General features: G+C 49.9%; 2 protein-coding genes across 8 annotated transcripts in view; both read left to right on the top strand.

Moving 5' to 3' along the window:
- DLGAP4 (DLG associated protein 4) overlaps positions 1-4,385 on the top strand; it is a 175,968-nt gene extending 171,583 nt beyond the window's left edge. For 6 of the 7 annotated variants that reach the window (XM_031433874.2, XM_031433873.2, XM_064475715.1 and 3 more), the window contains 3 exons: positions 492-583; positions 1,531-1,686; positions 2,534-4,385. In XM_031433874.2, the coding sequence (XP_031289734.1) occupies positions 492-583; positions 1,531-1,686; positions 2,534-2,752 (467 nt within the window). In that variant the 3' untranslated portion in view covers positions 2,753-4,385. Of the gene's footprint in view, positions 1-491; positions 584-1,530; positions 1,758-2,533 lie in introns of all 7 variants that reach the window. The other variant, XM_064475716.1, reaches the window with a different exon arrangement.
- Positions 4,386-14,647: 10,262 nt separating this feature from the next.
- On the top strand, positions 14,648-21,497 carry MYL9 (myosin light chain 9). The gene is made up of 4 exons (XM_010975200.3): positions 14,648-14,727; positions 17,883-18,092; positions 19,602-19,763; positions 20,668-21,497. The coding sequence occupies exons 2-4, from the start codon at positions 17,909-17,911 to the stop codon at positions 20,838-20,840; spliced, it is 519 nt and encodes a 172-aa protein (XP_010973502.1). The 5' UTR covers positions 14,648-14,727; positions 17,883-17,908; the 3' UTR covers positions 20,841-21,497.
- Positions 21,498-23,381: the final 1,884 nt, after the last annotated feature.

Here is a 23,381-nt window from a genome sequence, read left to right as displayed (position 1 = left end):
ATGAAAGTGGCCTGTTCTTGGCATGTCCTGTCTTCTCTCGGGACTCCTGAAATTAGTTGTGTAATTACTTTCTGAAAGAATTTAAATATATAAGACAGGGATGATCTGTTCCTTAAAGGTTTTGTAAAAATCTCACCTGCAAAACACATAGGCCTGGTTCTTTTTTCTAGGAAAGATTTTTTAACTTCTGCTTCAGTTTTTTAAAAGTTATTGTTCTAATCAGATATTTCTTCTTGAGTCTATCTATGAGAGTAATTTATTGCCATAAAATGTCCTTAGCAACTAGGGGATGAGGTTCACTTTATGTGTGTGGTTTGCATTTTTTTACAATGAGAGTGGATTCATGTGTAAATAAAATGAAGACCAAGTGCCATCACCAGGTAGCAGCTGGCATCCTCAGGTGGGGAGGTGAAAGCCATGACCCTGATCCTACCTTCCACCCCAGCAAACCTTGTGCTCTGCTCAGTGTTTTTCTGCTTTCTCTTTCTCAGTCTTAGGAAAAGTCCTCAGTGCTGTGGGCAGTGCCCAGCTACTGATGTCGCAGAAATTCCAGCAATTCCGAGGCCTCTGTGAGCAAAACTTGGTGAGTGTGGTTCTTCTTCTTCCACAGCAGGGCTGTTAGCCTCTAAGCCTCTGTGACCTCCTAACATGGAGAAGGTGCTGCTTCCTCGTTGGAAAGATGACAGTGGCACATGTCAGTGCCCAGCATGAGAAAAGGGCCAGGAATGGTCCTTTCAGATCTCTAATACCTTCTGAAATAGAAAAGTGACCTCTGTAAAAGCGGCCACATGAAAGTTAAAAATCAGTCAGCAATGATTTGTTTATATACAACATACTCTGTACGTAAGGTAAGAACTAAAGAAATGCCACCAATATTAGGCTTGGTGGGTTTCCCCTCTCCTTTACCCTTACCTGTTAGGCAGGCAGCTCTTCCTGTGGAAGCCTCTGTCCATCTGACCAGGGGTGGTGTACTCCTCAGGGTGGAAGACAGTGGCGAGTGTTCATCACCAGGACCTTTTGGGGGTGTGGGGGTTGGCTGGGGTAGTCATGATGAGGAACGTGCTGTCAGAGAACAGAATGATGGGAGGGAAACCCCACGAATTCTGTAATCATAGGCACCTGGGAGTGATCCTGGCTTCTCCCTGCCTCCTAGTGTGACCGTGGCCAGGAACTTCTGCCTCCTCCCTGTAAAATGAGAACAGTTGCCTGCCTGGCATACGTTAAGGACATGAGGGCCTTTCTCACTGTAGCCCTGCAGTGGTGGTGAAGGCCTCAGTCCCCGTGTGTGCAGGACCCGCTCTCATGGTGGGACTGCGTCTTTCTCCCTGAGAGCTCCATCGTCAGGGCCATCAGTGATCAGGAACTGGCTTCATTCACTCAGATACTGACCTGACCTTGGGAACAGGAGAGCAGGACTAGGCCTCAAGAGCCCCTCGACCAGGGTGGGCAGGGCTAGGAGACCACACTTGGGATGGGGTACAGGACAGGCCTCTGCCCTGCTTGCCCCACTGATCCCCCTCTGTCCCACAGAACCCCGACGCCAACCCACGTCCAACAGCCCAGGACCTGGCAGGGTTCTGGGACCTGCTTCAGCTGTCCATTGAGGACATCAGCATGAAGTTTGATGAACTCTACCACCTCAAGGCCAACAGCTGGCAGCTGGTGGAGACCCCCGAGAAGAGGAAGGTGAGCATGGAGCAGTGCGGAGGGGAAGTCCAGGGACAAATTCCTGGTCGGCAATAACGCTGCCCACATCGGTCAGTGCTGCTTGGCTCCCTTCTCCGTGTGTCGTCTTTGAGCTGGGGGCTCACGTCCATCAGTGCGCGGGGTCCATGCTCGGCGCTCGTCCAGCATGCCGTTCGCTCTGTGTAGTTGAGGCTGCCCAACCGAAGCATGCCTCCCTGCCCTGCATGTTCAGAAAATGGGGTTCCTGAGAGACACATGCCCACAGCCTGGAGCACTAGGGTAGACATAGCTGTTGGAACTTCGGAGGCAGAAAAATGTCCCTCCTCCTAGGCCCACGCTGCCAGGAGGACAGGGGTCTGGACCCAGTTCTCCCTCCTGGGCCAGCCTCTTCCCTGAGGCTTCCAGCTGTAAAACAGTGGTGCCCAATGACCCCTTTGGTTATTGATTACTGGACTATGATCCTTGTTGAGTTCTGATCCCCTAGAAAAGCATGTGAAATGTGACCTGGGAGTCAAAAGTCCTGAAGTTAAATCCCATCTCTGGCTATGGGGTTCCTGTGTGAGTTTCAGACTCTGAATGGTTCAAGGCAGGGGTGGGAATAGGTGATCTGTCTTACTTCCCTACTAGAATATTCTAGGATTCCAAGCTTGCTTTTTGCTCCTGTGCCGTGTGCTCTTCCCGCCGTCATCGCTGCTTGTGGCTTCCTGGTTCCAGATGTGTGTTGCTTGTGCCTGATGCGGGGAAGCTGGGGTGGAGACTCCAGCTGCCAGCATACGGTGGGTGGTAGCGCCACACAGAAGGTGGCACCTTTATTTTATTTTTCTTCCTCCTCACTGTCTCACTAAAGGAAGAGAAGAAACCACCCCCTCCGGTCCCAAAGAAGCCAGCTAAATCCAAGCCGGCAGTGAGCCGCGACAAGGCTTCTGACGCTGGGGACAAGCAGCGTCAGGAGGCCCGCAAGAGACTCCTGGCTGCCAAGCGGGCAGCTTCCGTGAGGCAGAACTCGGCCACGGAGAGCGCAGACAGCATCGAGATTTATGTCCCTGAGGCCCAGACCCGGCTCTGAGACCGGGAAGCAGGAAGAAATTTTCAGTCATTTCAAAACAAAACAAAACACAAACTAAATGCGAATGGAACAAAATTTTCTCAACCTTTAGTATGGTTATTCTGTCTAGAGACCCTGAGCCAACTTTCCAATTGATGCATAAAAGGGCTCACGATTTGGCTTTTTTGGGTCCCTTCCAGCTTTAGGTTATGAAGACTTCACACAAAAAAATCAAAAACACAAAACTATAGAACTTTTTTTCTTCTTGCTGGCCGTGGTGGACTAGATAGATGGACTTCTTTGGGCAGCTCCCCGGCCCAGCCTCCAGACTACGGTCTTTTTACTTGTTCTATCTAATGAGAACTTAAACTAGCTTGTTTACAAGATGATGACAGCCCAAGGGCAGCCTTGGGCACCTGCCATGTCCTTCCTTCTTTTCCTGCTACCCCAGCTCTGACCCTGGAGTTTTCATTCTTACGTTTTTCTCTTTTCCCTTCAAAGCTCACACAGGGGTCACCATCCTGATTATCGGCTTTCTGGCTCTCAGCCCTTTTCGTGGTTGAGCCCAGAGGACAGAGAGATGGACACGCATCCCCTCCTCCTCCCCCACCAAGTGCTCACACACAGTCACACACGCGCGCACGCAGATGTAGGTTCCTCTCAGCAGAAGCAGCCCTCCCACTGTGCTCCGCCAGCCCTGGGCAGCGTCAGGCGGGTGACTCGCCTGTGAGAAGATGAGGAGGGTTGAAGTCTTTGCGGGGGAGGAGGGGAATGAGATAAAAACCATAGTTACCACACTCCAGACTCCCGCCTTTTTCTTCTTTCCAGAATCCTCTTCCTTCAGCAAAATGTATGACTCGGAGTGACTAGCTGGGGCCACTCAAGAGCGGGACCCCATTTTCCAGGGGTTGTCTGTCCCTGGCCGAGCCTGTGTACAGTACCCGAGGGGCGGGCGGCTGTGTCTGTATGTATGTGTACATATGCACATAGACCTTAGAGTGTATATTTAACAAACGCCCATCTGCTCACCCATGCCCACCAGCGCCACCGCTGGCTCTCGGGGCACCTGGCAGGAGGCAGGTGTGTGAATAGCATATATTTTTACATGTACTATATCTAGGTGTGTGTACCAGTGTGTGTAAAAATATATACCTTGTGTGTAAGCAGCCCCCCTTTTTTTCTGGCCTCCCACCTACCCCCCATCCGGTCATGGGCCCATCTCTCCAGTCTCTGAGTTTTCTGTTCTTTTTTTTTTTTTTTTTTTACCCCAGTCATCCTTCTCTCTCCCCTGCCCCAAACCCCCACTCCCAGGGTGTCATGAGCCCTGAGCTGCAATGGCCCAGGCCTGCAGGGTGAGGTGGGGGGCAGGAAGAGGGTGAGGCCCGGCCCGCAGTGAGCTCAGTGCACGAGGGCTGCTCTCTCCTGTGTCCGCGACTACGGCATTGGAGACGTCCTCACATCCAGCACCTGCCACAGGGGCCCCAGGTGACCTGAGGGCCTGCTCTAGGGCCCATTCCAGCTTGGCCGCCGTCTGTGACCTTGGGCAAGTCACTTGACCTCTGTGTGCCTCAACTTCCTCCTCTGTAAAATGGGGACAGTCCCCGCCCCTCCCTACCTCACAGGCATGTTGTGAGAATAAATGAGGTAACGTGTACCAAGGGCTCATGGTGTTATTGCAGCGAGACGGGCCAGGCTGGGATGAGGCGGGTGGAATGGATGCCCCAGGAGACCTAGCCATACCCCCTCCCCCATGGCAGCCCTTTGGAGACAGGTTGACTGGAATGCAAACTCTAATTCCAGCTCTATCACACACCAGCCCTGTGACCCTGGGCAAGAAAACTATGCTCTCAGTCCCCTCATCTGGAAGATGAGTGTGCAACATCTGCTTGCCTGGCTTCCTTGGAGTGAGAAATGTTTAATCAACAGTTGCCATATGGGAGCCAGGATGGGCTGCCTTCGCTGATGATGTGCCCTCTCCATAGACCCCGACTCTGCCTGCACCTCTCCCAGGATAGGGCACTCGCTGCCCCCAGCAGCTGCCCCTCCCCGATGGTTCTATGCACTGGATGCACTTCCTGAGCACCTACCGTGCCAGGCCCAGTGCCCACAGGTCACTCACAGAGCTCACACCCCAGTGGGGGAGACACAGAACATGTCATAGGTGAGTTCCTGTCTACAGCAGGTGGTGGAAAAGAAGAGACAGCACAGTGAGGATGTGGGAACCCGACAGCACTGCCCAACTGGCCTGCGCAGGAGCATCTGGTCAAGCTGGGGAGGCCAGTGGGTGTTAACCAGCTTTGAGGGATGGGGAAGGCAGGCAGGGGAGAGCCTGGGGAAGTATGTTCTAGACAGAAGGAACAGTAGGTACCAGTGTCTGGTGGTAAGAACATGCCTTTTAGAAAGTTCCTGAGCCCGGCTGAGCTGTAGACACCTGGTCTCCCTTGGCCCAACCCAGCTGAGATGCTGGTGACGGCAGGCCCAGGGGAGCCTCCTTCCCAGGAACTTCGTTCAGGCTGCCCTGCCCTCCCTGATGAGGCCACTCATCTGCCCCTCCAAACCCTGTGGGCCAGACCCCCTGTGCTAGGAGCAGCATGCCCTCATCTCTGGATCCTGGTAGTGGTGGCTGAGTGTCCAGTGACCATGGGTGGCTCTGATCAACTCCTAGGGTTGGTGCCTTCCTGGACCTACCTCTGCCCTAAGACAGGGCTGAGTGACTCAAAGGTAAGTGAACAGGTTTCAGGTTGCCTGGGCACTGAGCCAGGTACTCAGAGGTGTCAGTGAACATAGGGTGGCCAGGCTGGACTTGAAGGCCGCTGTCCAGCTAGCAGCCCAGCTCTACCCCTGACATGCCTCGGGGGACTGGGTGGATCCTAACCCCTCCAGAGCCTGAGCACCCCTGCTGCAGCAGGGGCGGGGCCGTGAGAGTTAGCTCAGGGTCTTGGAGGGCTCCTATACCCCATGTCAGAACACGAGGAAGAGGGATGTGTCTGAGGTGCAGAATCTGGGCCCCCACTCCCAGCCCTACTGGTGCAGCAGCAGAGAGGACCCCCTCCCCGAGTTAAAAGAAGAGTTTAATGTCCTTTACCCAGAATCGCCAGCTGTCAAGACCTTGCCATATTTGCATTGTCCCTTTCAGCAAAGGACACAGACGTTCCTCCCAAGCCATTTAAAAGTAAGTTGCATACACCATGCTGCTTCAACCCGAACACTTCATGCAATGCCTAAGAATAAGGACATTCCTGCGTGACCACGATACCACTGTTACCCTCCTATTTAACAAACGAGCAGCCCTCAAGCACCTTTCTTACTCAGGAGGGCACTGCCCAGACATCAGCACCCACTAGGGCACGGCCATACTCAGAGGGCCCAGCAGTGTCCTCCACGGCTTTTCCTTTGTATCCATCCTGAACCATCACTCACTGCTTTCAGTTATCATGTTTCTTTAGTCTCATTGAATCAAAAACAGTTTCCCTACTTTTTTTGTTTTTTTCTTAACACTGGCATTTTTTTAAGTGTCCAAGCATCTTAGAGAATGTTACATAATTTGGATTTATATCTTCTCATGACTTAGATGATGCCCCATCTCCTGTACTCTGTTCTGTCAGGGAGGCATTTGTCACTTCAGGGAAAGGCCAACAGCAGCTTCCCAGAGAAGCTGGGAGTGAGTCCTTGGTTTCTATGTTTCCAAAGCACAATCCTTGAGGGAACAGAGAAGGCCAGAGACAGGACAGGACACACCCTCCTGAATACTGCAGGGTGCTGGGGAAGAGGAAGAGAGCGGAGCAAAGACTGGACGCCATCCCTGGGTCCCTGGAAGCCACCCAGGGGAGGCAGGTCAAAGAGCAGAGAGGCCCAGGTTCCCCTTCAGAACCCCTGCTGCCCCCAGGGTTTGTGGGTCCCCAAGCCTTGCAGAGTCCCCACCCCATAGCTGAGAACAGAGAAAGAAGGCTTGGCCGCAGCCAGGAGCAGCACTGGACTTGGGCCTTATGGCCAGGACAGCAAAGTCACTGCCACCAGTGGTCTGAGAGCCGGAGACCAAGACCATGTGGACGCCAGCATGAGCAAGTGCTGCAGAGGACCCCCAGACCGCCTGCGATGAAGCGGGGTTTATAAGAGAAATCTAAAATGAAGTTGTATCTCCTGGCTGATCTGAAAAATCAATGTGGTCCACACAGCCCTTCCTTATGGCAGCCAGAGTGACTCCTCAAAAGTCCCCTCTGCTCAGGGCTCTTCATAGCCTTCCCAGTACCAGCAGGAGAAAATCTGGCCTCTTCACCTTGGCCCTCGAGGCCCCTGCCCATGTTTCTAGGTGAACTTCCCACAGGAGCCCATCCCCTGCTCCCTGCCTTCCAGCCTCACCTCAGGCCTTGCGAGGGAGCCATGGCTCCCCCACCAATGCGTCTACTCCTTCCTCAGCTCTCAGGCCAGCTGGCATTTCTGCAGGGAAGCCCTCCCAAAGCACCTCAGCCAGGCCAAGCTGGTGCGAACCCCCTGCCCTACCCTCAGAGCATGAGAGTCACTCCACTTGTCTTTGTTGCTGCCACTGATGCAATGATACTTAGATCTGTGAGATTACATGTGAATATCTGTCTCCACCAGGAGACAATGGGCTCCCTAGGGGCAGAAATAAAGTTTTTTTCACCAGTCTCAGTGCCTGGCACAGAGGAGAGACTCAAGAACTATTCCCTAAATGAATGCCCTTGTTGGAGGTAAGGCAGGATGTAACTTCACAGAGAAGGTAATATTTGAGCTGGGCTTTGAAGGATGAGCAGGAGTTCTCCAATCTGTGGCAGGGAAGAGCACGGCAAACACAGGCAGAAGTGGAGACCATTGCTGCTCAGGGAGCAGGCTGGTGCTAGCCAGGCCTTGAATGCCAGATTAAGTAGAGAGCTTTTATCAGCTTTGAACAGAGCAAGGGCATTTCTTTTCACAGAACCCAGCTTCCCATAAGACAGGAGCCCCCCAGTCCCAGCCTCCATGGAGCCATGGTACCCTGATGACCCAGTCAACACCAGGGTTTATCTCCAAAACATGTCATTAGACCCCAGGCCTGGTGAAGCCCAGGTGACCAACAGGGGACATGGGCCCTTGAAGACCCTCAACTGCTAATGGCTTTAACCTTCTATACCTTGACAACTCCTACATCTCAATCTACAACCTGTACCTTTCCTTGAACTTTACACTTCCCAGTCACCATCTCCACTTAGATGTCTAACAGGTAATCTCCAAATTAACATGTCCACCATCTAGTAAAAGTAAAAGGATGCGAGAAAGGTTAGAAAAATCACCATTTGACAACCACCATAGGAACAACTGAATCATCAGTGCGTGTTGAAAGTCATGGGTAAAAGTTTGATGAACAGAATATTTAGTCTCAAAAGAGCACCCCACAAATTACATATTAATGAACATATTAATTACAAAAGGGAAAAATAGTAATTTTCTGATGAATGAATTTGCCAGACATTAGATGGCCAAAGTTATTATTACCAGTTATGGGAAAAATTTAAATCATACATCTCCTAATAAGATGCACTGAGAAGGGCACAGCATCACTTCCATGATACTCCTGCCAAAAATCCATAAGCTGAAGCTAATCTTGAGGGAGCACCAAGTAACTGGCCTAGACTCTCCAAAAATGTCAGTGCATGAAAGACATAAAAAAGCTAAGGAAAAGTTCCAGATTAAGAACATGTGAATAGAAGCAGAAAAAACCTTTGATAAAACCAAACACCTTTTCATGATAAAACACTCAACAAATTAGGGTAAAAGAGCTGATAATGGATATCCAAAATAAAAAAATCCATCGTTAACAACATATTTAATGGTGAAAGATTGAAAGCTTTCCCCCCAAGATCAGAAACAAGACAAAGAGGTCCGTTCTTGCCATTTCTATTCAACATTGTACTGGAGGTTCCAGCCAGGGCATTTAGGCAAGAATGAATTTAGACTGAATAAATGAATGGATGGCATCCAAGTTGGAAAGAAAGAAGTTAAATTATCTCTATCTGCAGATAACATGATCTTTCATATAGAAAATCCTAAAGTATCCACAAAAAAAAACTATTAAGAGTTAAAAAATGAGTTCAGCAATGTTCCTGGAAACAAGATCAAAATACAAAAATCAATTGTATTTCTACTGTTATCTAATAAAAAATAAATATTTGGTCTTTGTCTTTGATTCCTGGCAAATAGCTCCTAAAATCCTTAGAATCTCTGGTGTGATGAGTGTCTTTTGTACGCTAATGAGAGGACTAGCAACTGGGGTCCCTTGATAGCTTCAGGATAAGGGCTGGTTGCCAGAAAGACCAAGGTATATTTAGAGGGTTGGAACTTTCAGCCTCACTCCCCAGCCTCCAGAGAGGGAAGAGGGGCAGGATTTAAGTCAATCATCAATGGCCAAAGATTTAATGATGCTTCTGTAATGAAACCTCCATTTAAAAAAACTCTAAACAACAGAGTTTGGAGGACTTCTAGGCTGGTGAACACTCCAAGGTGCTGGGAAGATGGCACCCCTGGAGAGGGCATGGAAGCTCTCGCCACCCAGTGCCCCAACCTGGCCCTGTGCATCTCTTCCACTTGGCTCTTCCTGAGCTGTATAATTTATAATAATGTGATAATAGTAACTAAACTGTTTTCCTGAGGTCTGGGAGAAGTTCTAGGAAATTATTTATCCTGGTGGGGAGGGAGGGATTTGTAGCAACCCCGAATCTACAGTCAAGTAGGACAAAAGTGTGGGTAACCTGGTGACCCAATACTTGCACCTGGTGCCTGATGTGAGGGCAATCTTGTGGGATTGAGCCCCGAAACCTGTGGAGTCTGACGCTAACTCCAGGTAGTAAGGGTCAGAATTAAACTGAATTGTAGGCCAGTTGGTGTCCAGAGAGTTGGAGAGTTAGTTGGTGTGAAGGAAAAACCTATATATTTTGCGTCAGAAGTGTTGTGAGTAAAGACAGTTCAACTACCAACAAACACTCTGAAAATGAATTTAGGAAAATAATTCTATTTATAATAGAATCAAAAAGAATAAAATATTTAGGAATACATTTAACAAAAAAAGTAGAAGACTTGTACACTGAAAATTACAAAACATAATTAAATTTTAAAAGATCTAAGTAAAAGGAAAGGCATTTCATGTTCATGGATCAGAAAACTTAATGTTAAAATGGCAATACTCCCCAAAATTAATCTTCAGATTCAACACAATCTCTGTCAAAATCCCAGCTGCCTTTTCTGCAGAAATTGACAAGCTGATCTCAATTCATATGAAAATGCAAGAGAGTAAACAATCAAACCACCTAGAAAAAAGAACAAAGCTGGATGACACACTTACTGATTACAAAACTAAAGCAATCAAGATTGTGTGACACTGACTTAAGGGTAGACGTATATGTCTATGAAGTAGAATTGAGAGTCTAGAAATAACCCACACATTTATGGACAACTGGTTTTCAACAAGGATGTCAAGAAAATTCAGTGGGGAAAGAACAGTCTTAACAAATGGTGCTGGGATGACATGTAAAGGAAGGAAGTTGGACCCTTACCTCACACCAGATACAATATTAACTTATAGTGATTTGAGACTTAAATTTCAGAGCTAAAACTATAAAATTCTTAGAATAAAACATAGGTGTAAATCTTCACGACCTTGGAATAGGCAATGGTTTCTTGGATATGACAACAAAAAGCACGAGAAACCAAAGGAAAAAAAAAATTTCATCAAAGTTCAAAACATTTATACTTCTTGCAACAAGCAAAATTAAAAGATAATTCACAGAATGGGAGAGAATATTTGAAAATCATGTATCTGGTAAGAGTGTAGTAGCTAGAATATATAAAGCACCTTTGCAACCCAACAACAAAAAAAGAAAGAAATTTTAAAATGGGGTAAATGTCTGAATAATTATTTCTCCAAAGAAGATACACAAATGTCCATGGGGGCAGAGGCATAGCTCAGTGGTAGAGCGTGTGCTTAGCATGCCCAAGGTCCTGGGTTCAATCCCCAGTGCCTTCATTAAAAAAAACAAACAAAAAAAAAACCCTAATTTCCTCTACTCCAAAAACAAACAAACAAAAAAACAAGAAGATATACAAATGTCCAATAAGCATGAAAAGATGTTCAACATAACTAGTCATTAGAAACGCTAATCAAAGCCACAATGAGATACCACTTCACACCCAGAAGGATGACTAGAAGGCTAGTGTTGGTGAGGCTGTGGAGAAACTGGAACCCTCACACATTTTTGGTGGCAATGCAAAATGATGCAGTACTGAGGAATAGAGTTTAGAAGTCCCTCAAAAATTTAAACATTTAAGATACCAAATGACCCAACAATTCTACTCTTAGATATCCATCGAAAAAGTGAAAATATACATCCACACAAAAACTTACACCCCAGTGTTCATAGCAGTATTATTCATAATAGCTAAAAACTGTAAACAACCCAAATATCAATCAACTGATGAATGCGTAAACAAAATGTGGGGTATCAACAGAATACTATTCAGCAATAAAAAGAGTGAAGTACTGATACATGGTATAACATGCATGAACCTGGAAAACATTAGGCTAACTGAAAGAAGCCAGTCACCAAAGGCCACATAATATGATTCCATCTACATTAAATTTCCAAAGTAAACAAACCCAGAGACCGAAGGCAAACTGGCGTTTGCCAAGGCATGAGGGGGCAGGGGAGATGGGGAATGACTGCTGATGAATATGGAGTTTCTTTGAGGGTGATGAAATGTTCTGAAATTACAGTGGCGATGGTTGTATAACTTTGTAAATGTTATAAAGCTACCTAATTATATACTTGAAAAGGGTGGGTTTTATGGTTTATAAATTATATAAATTAAAAATATTTAAACAGATAAGTCCACGGAATGGGAGAAAATTTTTGCAAATCATATATCTGATAAGGGGTTAATATCTAGAATACTTAAAGAACTCTGACAACTCAAAAACAAAAAACAGCCTGATTTTTAAACGGTAAAGAATTTGAATAGATATTTCTCCAAAGAACATACACAATTGGTCAATAAGCATATGAAAAGATGCTTAACATTATTATGGAACAAATCAAAACCACAATGAGTTATCACTTCATACCCAATAAGATGACTATTAAAAAAGAACAGAAAATCAAAAGACATTAGTGAGGATGTAAGAAATTAGAACCCTTGTGCACTGTTGGTGGGAATGTAAAATGGTACAGCTTCTACGAAAAACAGTATGGCGGTTCCTCAAAAAAAAAATTAAAACAGAATTACCATATAATTCAGCAACTTTATTCCTGGGTATATACCCCAAAGAATCAAAAGCAAGGGCCTGAAAAGATATTGTACCACACCCATATTAACAGCAGCAGTATTCACAAATAGCCAAAAGATGGAAATAACCCAAATGTCCATGGACAGATGAATGGATAAGCAAAATGTGGTCTCTCCATACGATGGAATATTATTCAGCCTTAAAAAAGAAGAAAATTCTGACATATGCTATAAGATGGATGAATCTTGAAGAAATTATGCTAAGTGAAATAAGCCAGTCACAAAAGGACAAATACTGTATGATTCCACTTACACAAGGTACCTAGAGTCGTCAAATTCATAGAGACAGAAAGTAGAATGATGGTTGCTCAGCAGTTGAGGGAAGAGAATGGGGAGTTTAATGGCTACAGAATTTAAGCTGGGGAAGATGAAGTAGTTCTGGAGATGGGTGGTGGTGACGGTTGTGCAACAATGTGATTGTACTTAATGCCACATAGCTGTATACTTAAAAATGGTTAAATTCGTAAACTTTGTTATTTTACTACACACACACACATACACACACACACAAAGGGAAATCAAAGAAATATGATAATCCTGGACTGGCTCCTGGATCAGGAAAAAAAAATTTGTAAAGGACATTATCGGGATAATTGGCAAAATGTGAATATGGATTGTATTAGATAAGCACACCTGTAACATATAATACTGTACATCAACTATACTTCAATAAAAATTTTTCCTGATTTTAGTCATTGTATTATGGACATGTAATAGAATCTCCTTTTTAGGAGATACTGAAGTATTCCAAGGTAAAAGGGCTTGATGTGTGCAAGTCACTCTCAAATGATTGAGGGACACACACACACACACAAGAGAATATAATAAAGCCAAATGTTAACAACTGGAGAATCTTGATGAAGTAGCTCTTTATACAGTTCTTATAACTTTATTTTAAGCTTGAAACTATTTCAAAATGAAAGTTTTAAAAGCTAGTATGTCCAAAACAGAACTTCTGACGTCTCACCAAAACTGCTCCTTCCATAATCAACTCATCTTAGAAAATAGCAGCTTTCTCTCCAGCTGCTCACACCACAACCCTTGGAGTCTTCCTCGACTCTCACACACATTCCAGTCCATGCAAAAATCCTACTGGGTGCAACTTCAAAATCTGTCTAGAACCCCTCCCCTTCTTCACTTCATCACACTAGTTTGGACACATCATCCTGCTGAACAGCTCCTCACTGGTCTCCCTCCCCCGTCCCCCACCCCAGAGCGATTCAGTTAAAACAAACCAGATCTGCCACCTTTCTGCTCAGAACTCTCTGACGTCTAACAGTGGCCTACAGGGAGCCCCGGGCTAGGTCCCTACTGCTTCTCAGGGCTCATCTCCCACCCGCCTCCCCTCAGTCACACTCACCTCCTGCTGCTCCCTGCCGGTGAGCTGGGCAAGCTCCCCCTGCTGGGTTTCTGCCTCAGATGCCCACTGGGCGGCATTCAGTCCCTCACCTACTTCAGATCTGCCCACATGTCATCTCCGGGGAAGCAACCCCCACCTCCTGTTACTCTCTCTCCTCATCCTGTTTTATTCTCCTTCAAGGCACTTATTTCTACCCTCCAAGCCATGTAGCTCATAGTATTTCCCTCCACAAGAACAAATGCTTCCTGAGTCAGATAACTTTAGTTCACAGCTATTTCCCCAGCACTCAGCACAGTTCCTGGCAGGTAGCAGGTGCCAGGTAATATTTATAGAGTAAGTAACTGGGCGTTAGAAAAGCTCCTTGAGAAAGTCTGTGTTGGATCAAAGGGAGCCAGGAGAGAGCAGTGAGGGAGCCCAGGTAGGGGCTGATGGGTAAGGAATCCTTTGCGGGTCAAGATGGACAGGGCCTGATGCCCGATTGCAGAGGGGATGAGTCTGTCCTCCCAGACTCCATCCTCCAACTCAGGTCAACAAGAGGAGAGGAGGGGGTGTGCTCTCCAGCAAGACTGAACCCGGGGACCCCCAGCCCCTGCTCCTCTCGCTGGCTCCCCAGGGGCCACGTGGCTCTTTCTGGTGACTCTTTAGCTGAATCCTCACCAGCACCCTCCCATTTTACAGGTGAGGAAACAGGGCAGCTGAAAAGGAGAGTGATTTGGCTGAGGTGGGCTGTCCCCAGCATGGTCCTACCCAACCCCCACGATCGATCGTCCCACACCCGCAGGGCCTGACTGGTGCTTCTGCCTGAGGACAATGGGTCCTCTCTGACACGCCTCTTCTCTGGGACTGGAAAAAAGCCATACTTGGTCTGGTGTAAGGAAGCCTTCCCACGGGAATGGGCCGGACAACTGGCCTTGGGGCGTGGGGGGGAAGGTGGGGATAGGGTCTGAGGTCTGGAGACCCCTGGATGTTCTGCCCGCCTCGCTGGAGAGGAGGGGCCAACCCAGATAAATCCCCTTCCTTCACCCCCATCATCTCCCGGGCCCACGATGGGGAAGCCCCTCACAGCCTGGGGGTTCACCCAGGAGCACCCCCACCTCCCCGTGCGTGGGTGGAAGCCAAATAAGGCCGGGCTGCCGCGGCCCCGCCCCCGCCCCGCAGCGCACATTCTTCTGCCTTGTAAGGCCGGGCGCTACGCCCCGCCCCGCGCCCCCACCGCGCCCAGCCCATACCCCACCGACCGACGCGACAGCCCCAGCTCCGCACCCGCTCCGCTCAGCGCACCGAGCCAGCGCCTTCTCCGCACCAGGTGGGAGCCCGGCCGCCCGGGTGGTTTAAAGTAGGCGGTGGGATGGCCATGGCTGGAACTTGGGGACGCAGGGGGTTGTCGGAGGGTCTCTGGGCTCGTGGGGCAGGGCTGCGAGGTGGGGCTGGACAGCAGGGAGACTGTTCTGGGCTCTGAGAACCAGTGGGCTTGTGGCAAGGGAAGACTGTCAGGTCCTGCCCCTTTACTGTGAAGTTAGAGATGCCAAGCCCAGAGCTCGCGGTGCCTGGGAGGTCGGGAGGGGGCTGTGGTCACCGGTGTTCCCTGCCCTAGTGGACCCATGTGTGTCACAGACAGGAAACTGAGCCCTGTCGGGCTCCTCAAGTCCCCTCCAGAGCATCAGTGTCCCCTCATCCATCTCCCTGGGGCAGGAAAGAGGGATGGAGACTGGGGTAACCTCTGCCCATACACACCAAGACTGACCATCCGGGCCTGTCCGGTGGGGAATGTCTGCCCTGTGGGCTTACCCCCGACTCCGACTCCGGGGGTCGCACAAGGACCTAGGCTGCAGGAACTGGTCCCCAGCTCCTTTCTAGCCCTCCAGCTGCTCCTGAAACTCTCAGGAAAGATTCAATTAACTCTGCCTCAGATGAGGTGAGTTTATCAGCGAGGCATCTGGCACTGCTGGCCATAGGGACCATGAGGTAAGGGGGAATACAAGCCTTGCCTTTGCTGATACAGAAGGATTTCAGGCACCAGAGCGGGGAGGTGGCACCCAGTTGTAGCCAGACCACGTACCAACTGTATCTGATTCCTGGTGTCTAGGACCCCTAGGAGGAGGACGCGATGGCCCCAGGGCTAAGAGCCTAGCCTGTCTCTGACCCCAGTCCCTCAACCAAGACTAGAAACTGTATCTGGTCACAAAGAGTCCTCAGCCCCTCAGCTGCCAGAGGCCCACCATGAAAGACCATTTGCCACCCCCTGACCCAAGCCCAGCCAGGGGTCCTGGCTTCCAAGTGGACTCTTTCCCTCTCATGGGTGCCATTTCTTGGGCCTCAGTTTTTTTAATGGCACAGCTAGGGGGCACCACACTCTGTGCACCCTGCTTCCTAAGATTGGTGGGATGGACAAATTGTAAAGTTCAGTGCTCTAAGCTCTGTCATGGCCCCTGTACAGAAGAGGGTGGGGGTGGTCATGGAGACCGAGGGGTTAAGCCAGGATTAGAACAGGGGGCAAGCTCTTGGCCACTCCTGCCCCTGGTCCTGGCTTTCTCTCTCCTCCTGCCATGTCTGCCCTACAACTTTACAGACGGTGGTAGTGACAGTGATGATGACCATCACAGCCTCTGCTGGGCACAGTGGACTCTTCCTCAGCTGCCTTCTGTGGGTGCCATGAGTCAAAGTTCCCAGAGAACACCCAGTTCAGGGAAGGATTGGGCCCTTCGAAGCACGAACCACAGGAGAGGATGGCACTCCATACCAATGGCACCATCCCACTGCCACCCAGGTCATGGGTGAGAGAGGCTTTTGTCTACCTTCTCTGAACCATGTGAGAAACATCGAGGGCCAGGTGTGTCAGTTCCGGGGGATACAGCAGCCAGCATCTCAGGACTATAGGCAGCTGTGGCCCTGGGGAAGGGCTGGGGCTGGCCAGCATCCCAGTTCAGGGTTTAAGATTTCAAAGACAAAAGACTAAAAATTATTTGAATAGGGTCATGGGATAACGGCCTGGAGACAGAGCAAGGGACACTCATAACCATATAATTTGGGGTGAAAAACAGGTAGGGAAGTCTTCCTGGAGATCCTCCACCAAGGAACTCAGGGCAGAGGAAAAGGAGGGGCAGCAGCCCTGGGGCCTCAGCCAGGCCCACAACCACCCCCAGCGCAGGGATACACAGCCCTAGGTCTTCAGGCTCACAGTCCTCACAAGCCATGACATGGGTTCAGGGAAAGAGCCCCTTGCTGGGCCTCAGTTTCCCCATCTGTACAGTGGGGCCAGTAGAATGGCCACAGTTGCCCTCACAGTCATTCATTAAACAAGCATCTATTAGCCTACCATGGTTTTATGTGCAAATCGGGGTTTACACCTGCCCTGATTGACTGTGAAGGAGAGATACCTTTAAGTGCTTATTGTGAAAGCTGGGGGGCGGCGGGATTGCTCCCCAAAGGATGTCTGAAGACTGGGCTGGAGAAAGAAGGGCGTTCCAAGGAGAAGGACCAAGAAGGAAAGTCTGGGGGTGTCTGGGGAGCAGCCAGTGGCCCACCTTGGCAGGATCACAGGTGGCAGGAGGGATGCTATGGCCAGTCAGAGAGAAGGGCAGGAGGGTTCCCACAGGGCCCTGAATGCCACGCTGAGGGGCCCAGACTTACTGCAGGTGGGAGGGAGTGGCAGGAACCTTCAAGGGCTTCAAGGTGAAGTGACAGGTGCAGGTCTGGGTCTGTCTGCAATGGGAAAGGCTGGCTGGAGGCTCGGAGGCCAGGTCTAAACAAGGGTGACAGGAAGCTGGGGTTCTGGGAGAGTTCTCACTGAGGAGTGAGAATAAGGAGTAGGGCCCAAATCAGACCTGTCACCCAGCCTGAGGGGCTGGTCAAGTGTGGCAGGTTCGGGGAAAGGAAACTGCCCAGCACACTGGCCTTCCAGAACCTCCAGAGCAGGGAGGGCAGAAGGATGAGGAGGAGGAGAAGAGAGGATGAGGAATGTCAGGAATGTGGGGCCCGCTGACCCAGCTCCTTCCTGCTGGTGGGGGCAGGGAGCCTTGGGGCCTCCCACAAGTCAACCCACCTTGTCGCCTGGAGGGAGATGGACAGTGTGTAAATGCTATTAAGGATTAAAGGAGATAAAGCACCAAAATGGTTGGCACTGAACCCAATCCTAAGTGTCTCACCCAAACAGCCACAGCAAAAATAGCTTACGCTGTGCCTGGCACCATTCCAGGGGCTTCTCGGGCAATAAGTCAATTAATCCCTCCAGCTGGGCACTCCTGTCCCATTCCCAGATGTGGAACCTCAGAGAGGTTGAGGAAGTTGCTTAAGATCACACAGTGCCCACGCTGTCTGCTTCTGTGATGAGCTGTGTGGCGGGAGTCCCAAACCTGTGGGAGCATGAATGCCAGGCCCAGGCACTAACAGCTGAGCTGGGGTAGGCCAGAAGGTTCTCTGGCCTGTGGTCACAGTCTCTTCCCCAACACCCACTGCCTGCAGGAAAGCCCCACACACGTGCAGCCAAGATGTCCAGTAAACGGGCCAAGGCCAAGACCACCAAGAAGCGACCACAGCGGGCCACATCCAACGTCTTTGCGATGTTTGACCAGTCCCAGATCCAGGAGTTTAAGGAGGCCTTCAACATGATCGACCAGAACCGAGATGGCTTTATTGACAAGGAGGACTTGCATGACATGCTGGCATCAATGGGTGAGCAGAGGCAGGGGGCTCTAAGTGGGCCCAGCAAGGGCTGCTCATCCCTAAGGAACACTTCCTGTGCACTGACATGAGGCACCCACCTGGAGAATAGCTGCCATCACTTTCAACATTTAGTAGATAGGGAAACTGTGGCACAGAGCAGTTGGGCACTGGACTTGAACTCAGATAAGCCCACTCCAGGACAGAACTACCTCAGGCAGACTGTAGATTGTGCTGCCTGGTACCATTTCATTTAAAGAAAGGGATCAGTGACTAAAAGAAATTTTGAATTGCATAGACTTCCCACTGTACAGATGGGAAAACTGAGGCCTAGAGGGGGAGGCCAGAACACCTCCCCACTCCTTCAGAGGTTACCTGTGTCAGGCTCTGAGAGACTAACTCCAGTGACTTCCCCAGAATCAGAACCTTAGAGCTGAACAGACTCAGAAATCTAGTACATTTCATCATTGCTCAGATGGGGACACTGAGGCCCAGAGGCCAAGCCTCCAGACACCAGCACCCACTTGTGGCCCTACTTCCATATCCCTCCCCATGTGCTGGCCACAGACAACTACCCTCAGCCCCAGATCCTGGCACCCCTTCATCCAGTGAGAACATCTGGGCCAGACAATGGCTGGGGGGGGGGAGTTACCCTGAAAAATCCACACTCCATTAGTAGCTCATTTCAGTGGTCCACAGATCAGTCATAGTCTTATGGTTAGGAACATTATCCTCGGGTTGAAAACAAGAGCAGCAAATAATAGATAAAATAACAGGAAGCAGCTCTGCAGATACTATCTCAAATCTAAAGCAATCCTATTAGGTAGGTGTGATTATCCTTCCCACTTTATAAATGAGGAAACGGAGGCTCAGAGAGGTTAAGTAATCTGCCCAACGTCACACAGCTATTAAGTGGTAAAGCTAGGATTTGAACCCCACAGTTGATTCACGTCCATGAGGCCGTGCCAATCATTATTATGTGCATTTTATAGCCATTGCCTTCTTCATCTTCACAATTCTAAAAGGCAGGGGAAATAAGCATAGAGCTGGGATTCAAACCCTAGCCTGTGTGACACCAAAGCTCACCAGTTTAACTACTTTTGAAACCATGCCTGGGATCTGGCTGCCTAGGTTCAGATGCTGGCTCCACTGCTGACTTGCTGTGTGACCAAGGACTAGTCACCCCATCTCTGTGCCTCAGATCTCACAGGAGGGTAAGAGCGCTGACCTCCCAGGTGGTGAAGTTAATGCGATAAGGCACACGGAGCACCAGACGCAGAGAGCAGTCAGCAGGTGTGGGCTCTTACACTTCAGAGAGCATTATGGATGGCGGATACCCAGACCAGAGGAGGAAACTGGTCAAGGCAGCCAGGAGAGCAGGGTTGGGGAGGAAGCCATCAGAAAGCCAGCCGTCCCAGAAAGATGCTTTACAGTTTAGAAAACTTACTGTGGGGGCATGAAGGAAGGGGACAAGGAGGGGATGGGAGGTGACAGCAGGCACGAACGCCCCTCCCGCCACAGGGAAGAACCCCACGGACGAGTACCTGGAGGGCATGATGAGCGAGGCCCCGGGGCCCATCAACTTCACCATGTTCCTCACCATGTTCGGGGAGAAGCTGAATGGCACGGACCCCGAGGACGTGATCCGCAACGCCTTTGCCTGCTTCGACGAGGAGGCCTCAGGTCAGCAGCCTCTGGATGGAGGCCTGGACAGAGCTGGGGCTGAGCACCTCCCCCAGGCCCCCCTCCACCGGCATATGCAAGTGGGACTGGGCATGCTGGGACTTCAGGGCCCCTTGCCGTCAAAGGCCAGGACAGAAATCATCTGTCTGCTGGTTTCTGTCACTAGAACTATAAAAGCCATGCTGCTTTCCTGGTCTCTCTCCCAAATGCTAAACTAAAACAGCCCACATCCACCAAGCCTTTCCACTTAGTTCGCCTGTTGGCCCAACACACTTGGCCTCTGCTTTTGACCTTTCCAGAAACCAAACCATTTCAGGCCCTTCTGGCCAACAAGGTACAGAAGTCAGCCCCCATCTTCAGATCTTCCAAAGGACTTTCTATCCCACAGCTTGTTTTTCCCAGGAACGGGCCAGAGTGACGCCAGCAGTAGTCATTTCAGTAGTTTCTCAAGGGCAACAGGTGCACCACAGACCTGAGCATATTCAGTTCATTTTCCTGACTTCCATCACAGTCCCCTACCAGGTTGGCATATTTTCATCCCCATTTTCCAGATCAAACAGGCAAAGAGAGGTTAAGTAACTTGCCCAAGGTCACATAGCTAGAAAGAAGGGGGATGAGCACTCAAACTCAGGCAGTAGAACTCCGGGGCTCACACTCCTAAAGCAAGACATAGTCGGCACCTCTGCCCCCGACAGCCCCAGGTCCCCCTCAGGAACACGCTGCAGACAGTCCCACTGCAGAACTCTTCCCTCTGGAGCCCCGGCGAACTCAAACTGAACAAAGACCAGGGCTGTGGTTTTTCCTGGCCCCTCCCCTACAAGGACTGGTGGGGGGCCTAGAGGTAGGGGGTGTTAGGTGTGTCCCAGCCCAAGTGCCTGTCTCATGGCCCTGGCCCTGCCCCCAGGTTTCATCCACGAGGACCACCTTCGGGAGCTACTGACTACCATGGGTGACCGCTTCACAGACGAGGAGGTGGACGAGATGTACCGCGAAGCACCCATTGATAAGAAAGGCAACTTCAACTATGTGGAGTTCACCCGCATTCTCAAACATGGTGCCAAGGACAAAGACGACTAGGACACCCCAGTCCCCCACGCCTGGCCCCTGTCCCAGTCACGTGCTGCCCCGTACACTGTCTGCACCGGCTCTATGCCCACGAGCCCACAGGACCCTCTCAGGGGCTCCTCCCTCTTAGGGGTTAGGAGCCCAGCTCACAGGGGAGGAAACAGGCCGAGAGCACACAGTGCCAGGCAAGGGGCACATCGCCAGTGTAAGGCAGGTGTTCCCACCGTGACCCTCCAAGGAAACACCATCTTCTTGGGAGCTAGGCCAGAGGGCTGGACCTGGAGGCACCAACAGACAGCCCCTCAAGAGAGCCCAGGCCTCAGGTGTTGCCTGCCCACTCCCAGGCTGCTCCCCACAGGAAGGGCCCTGCATCCTGGTCTGGGAAGCCACGTCATGTGCACCCCCATGCAGGGCATGAAAGCCCTTCCCCAGCCACTGTCACAAACACACCAACCTCACTAAGGTCCCTTCTCAGAGGACAGGATGCCAGACCCCTCCCCTGCACCCTGCCCAGCCACCAGGACACCACCCCTCACAGCATGCTCCAGAAGATGCATGTAGAGTGGACATTTGTCCCCAAGAGGCAGAATTTCTAATAGAAGGCTGAGCACTGCTTCAGGTCTGTGTGTCTGTGGTTGGGGTGAAATAAAGGAGCCTGTAGGCCCCAAACACTGTCTCACTCTCTCCTCCCATCCACAGTGGCTGCCCTCATCCTACCCCCTGGGCCAGGGAAGGCTCAGCTGAAACCAGATCAACAGTGGGCAGCGGACCAACGTGCTGAGGGGAAAAGCTCTCCTGGGAGAGACAGGACAGAGTGGGGAAGACCCTCAGGAATCACCATAGCAAATGCCAGTTGGGGGCTCTGAGCCTCTGAGTGAATGATGGGGACACTGACATCAGTGCCTGGGGCATAAGAGGAGTAGAAATACTGGCTGAATGCACAGAGAGTCAATAGGGACAGGGACCGCCTGAGGTCACCCAGTGGGTCTGGGGCGAAGGGAAAGCTGGACCCTGGCCTCTGGACCTTCCATGGGGCTCAGGCCAGGGCTGGACACATCCCATCTGACCCCAGCAGGGAGCAGGTGCTGGGCCAGCTTGGTCCTGCTGCCTTCCCTAAGGGTCACCCAGAGCCAGCCAGCCACAGCACATGGCAAAGGTCCAAGATACAAGCCAAGGGAGTGCTGAGCACTAAGGGACACTGCAGTGACCCGGGAGGCCCTAACCTTCCACAGGTCTCTGCCCCTACTAGCTAAGCCCTGGTCAAAGCCCCATGAAATCCCTCCTCTTGCCCCCAGATTGAGCCCAACAAGTCCTTGATTTCAGATGGAGCCAGCCCAAACAAGTTCCAGCTAGGTCCAAATACTTCCCAGACTCAGTCCTAACCACACCACACCCTGACCCTGGCCCCAGGAGAAAGTGCAAAGGGAGGCATAAATCAGGCCAGGTTCCCTCACGCAGAGGAAACCACTGGTACAGAACCCTGAGGTCACAGCTAAAGGGCCTCTAGGTCCCAACAGGAGAAAGAGCCTGAGCTGTGACTCCCTTCACCATCAACCCAGAGACTCCAAGGAAGCCAGAGAGGTTAAGGGAACTGTCAACATCACCGAAAAACAAAGAATCCTCTGAAGCCATGGTTGGGCCCCCAATGGATGAGGTGGGGATGTGTAAAGAGGAGGAGGGAGAAACAGCAGCCCAAAGTAGAACGGTGGTTCCAGGAAGGGTGGAAGTCCCTGGGCTGTGATTTTTTTTGCTCCCGCCATTTATCTGGAGCATCAGGGTAACCTTGGGACAAAGGTTGGAGACCATGCAGGCCCCTAGGCATTCCTCCTATACCCATGAAGGAGACAGCAATTGAGAAAGAACTGTGCCAGGGTGGAGCTAAGATTAACACAGAGACAAAAAAACAATTGATGAACCAAGAATTTACCCAACAACTGTTAACAACTATATGCCAACAATTTTGAAATGTTAACAAATGAACAAATTCCTAGAGTAATAGAGCCTTAGAAGCAGCTCAGAAAGTAATAAAAGATACAATAAAACATTTTAAAATAGGGGGAAAAAAGCAAAAAAAAAGCTTGACTTTTCTTAAGTATTAGCAAAATTGAAGCAGTGGTTAAAAATCTTCCCACAAAGACAATACTGGGCCCAGACAGTTTCATAGGCATGCTCCACCAAACTTTCAAGGAACAGGTCATCCTGATTTTACACAGACTGTTCTAGCATAACTATGATACCAAAAGCAGACAAAAATATTATCAGAAAAGAAAATAACAAGCCAGTTTCATTCATGAATATAAATGCAGGGGGGAGGGTACAGCTCAAGTGGTAGGGTGCATGCTTAGCATGCATGAGGTCCTGGGTTCAATCCCCACTACCTCCTCTAAAATAAATAAACCTAATTACCCCTCCCCTGCCAAAATAAAATAACCAAATATAAATAAAGTAAAAAAAAAATACATGCAAAACTCTCATATAAAATATTAGTAAACCAAATCTAACAATGTGTTTTTAAAAAGATAATAACTAATGACCTAGTTGAATTTATTCCAG

This window comes from Camelus dromedarius, chromosome 18 (assembly GCF_036321535.1).
Source record: "Camelus dromedarius isolate mCamDro1 chromosome 18, mCamDro1.pat, whole genome shotgun sequence".
Classification (NCBI taxonomy): domain Eukaryota; kingdom Metazoa; phylum Chordata; class Mammalia; order Artiodactyla; family Camelidae; genus Camelus; species Camelus dromedarius.
The sequence above is the reverse complement of the archived record's forward strand: the minus strand, read 5'-3'. Positions and strand labels throughout refer to the sequence as shown.

Bases quoted from the DNA above. Each gene is read 5' to 3' on its own strand.
- MYL9 (XM_010975200.3), top strand. From the start codon at position 17,909: ATGTCCAGTAAACGGGCCAAGGCCAAGACCACCAAGAAGCGACCACAG. The intron at 18,093-19,601 runs GTGAGCAGAGGC...CTCCCGCCACAG, and splicing joins TGACATGCTGGCATCAATGG to GGAAGAACCCCACGGACGAG. The intron at 19,764-20,667 runs GTCAGCAGCCTC...CCCTGCCCCCAG, and splicing joins CTTCGACGAGGAGGCCTCAG to GTTTCATCCACGAGGACCAC.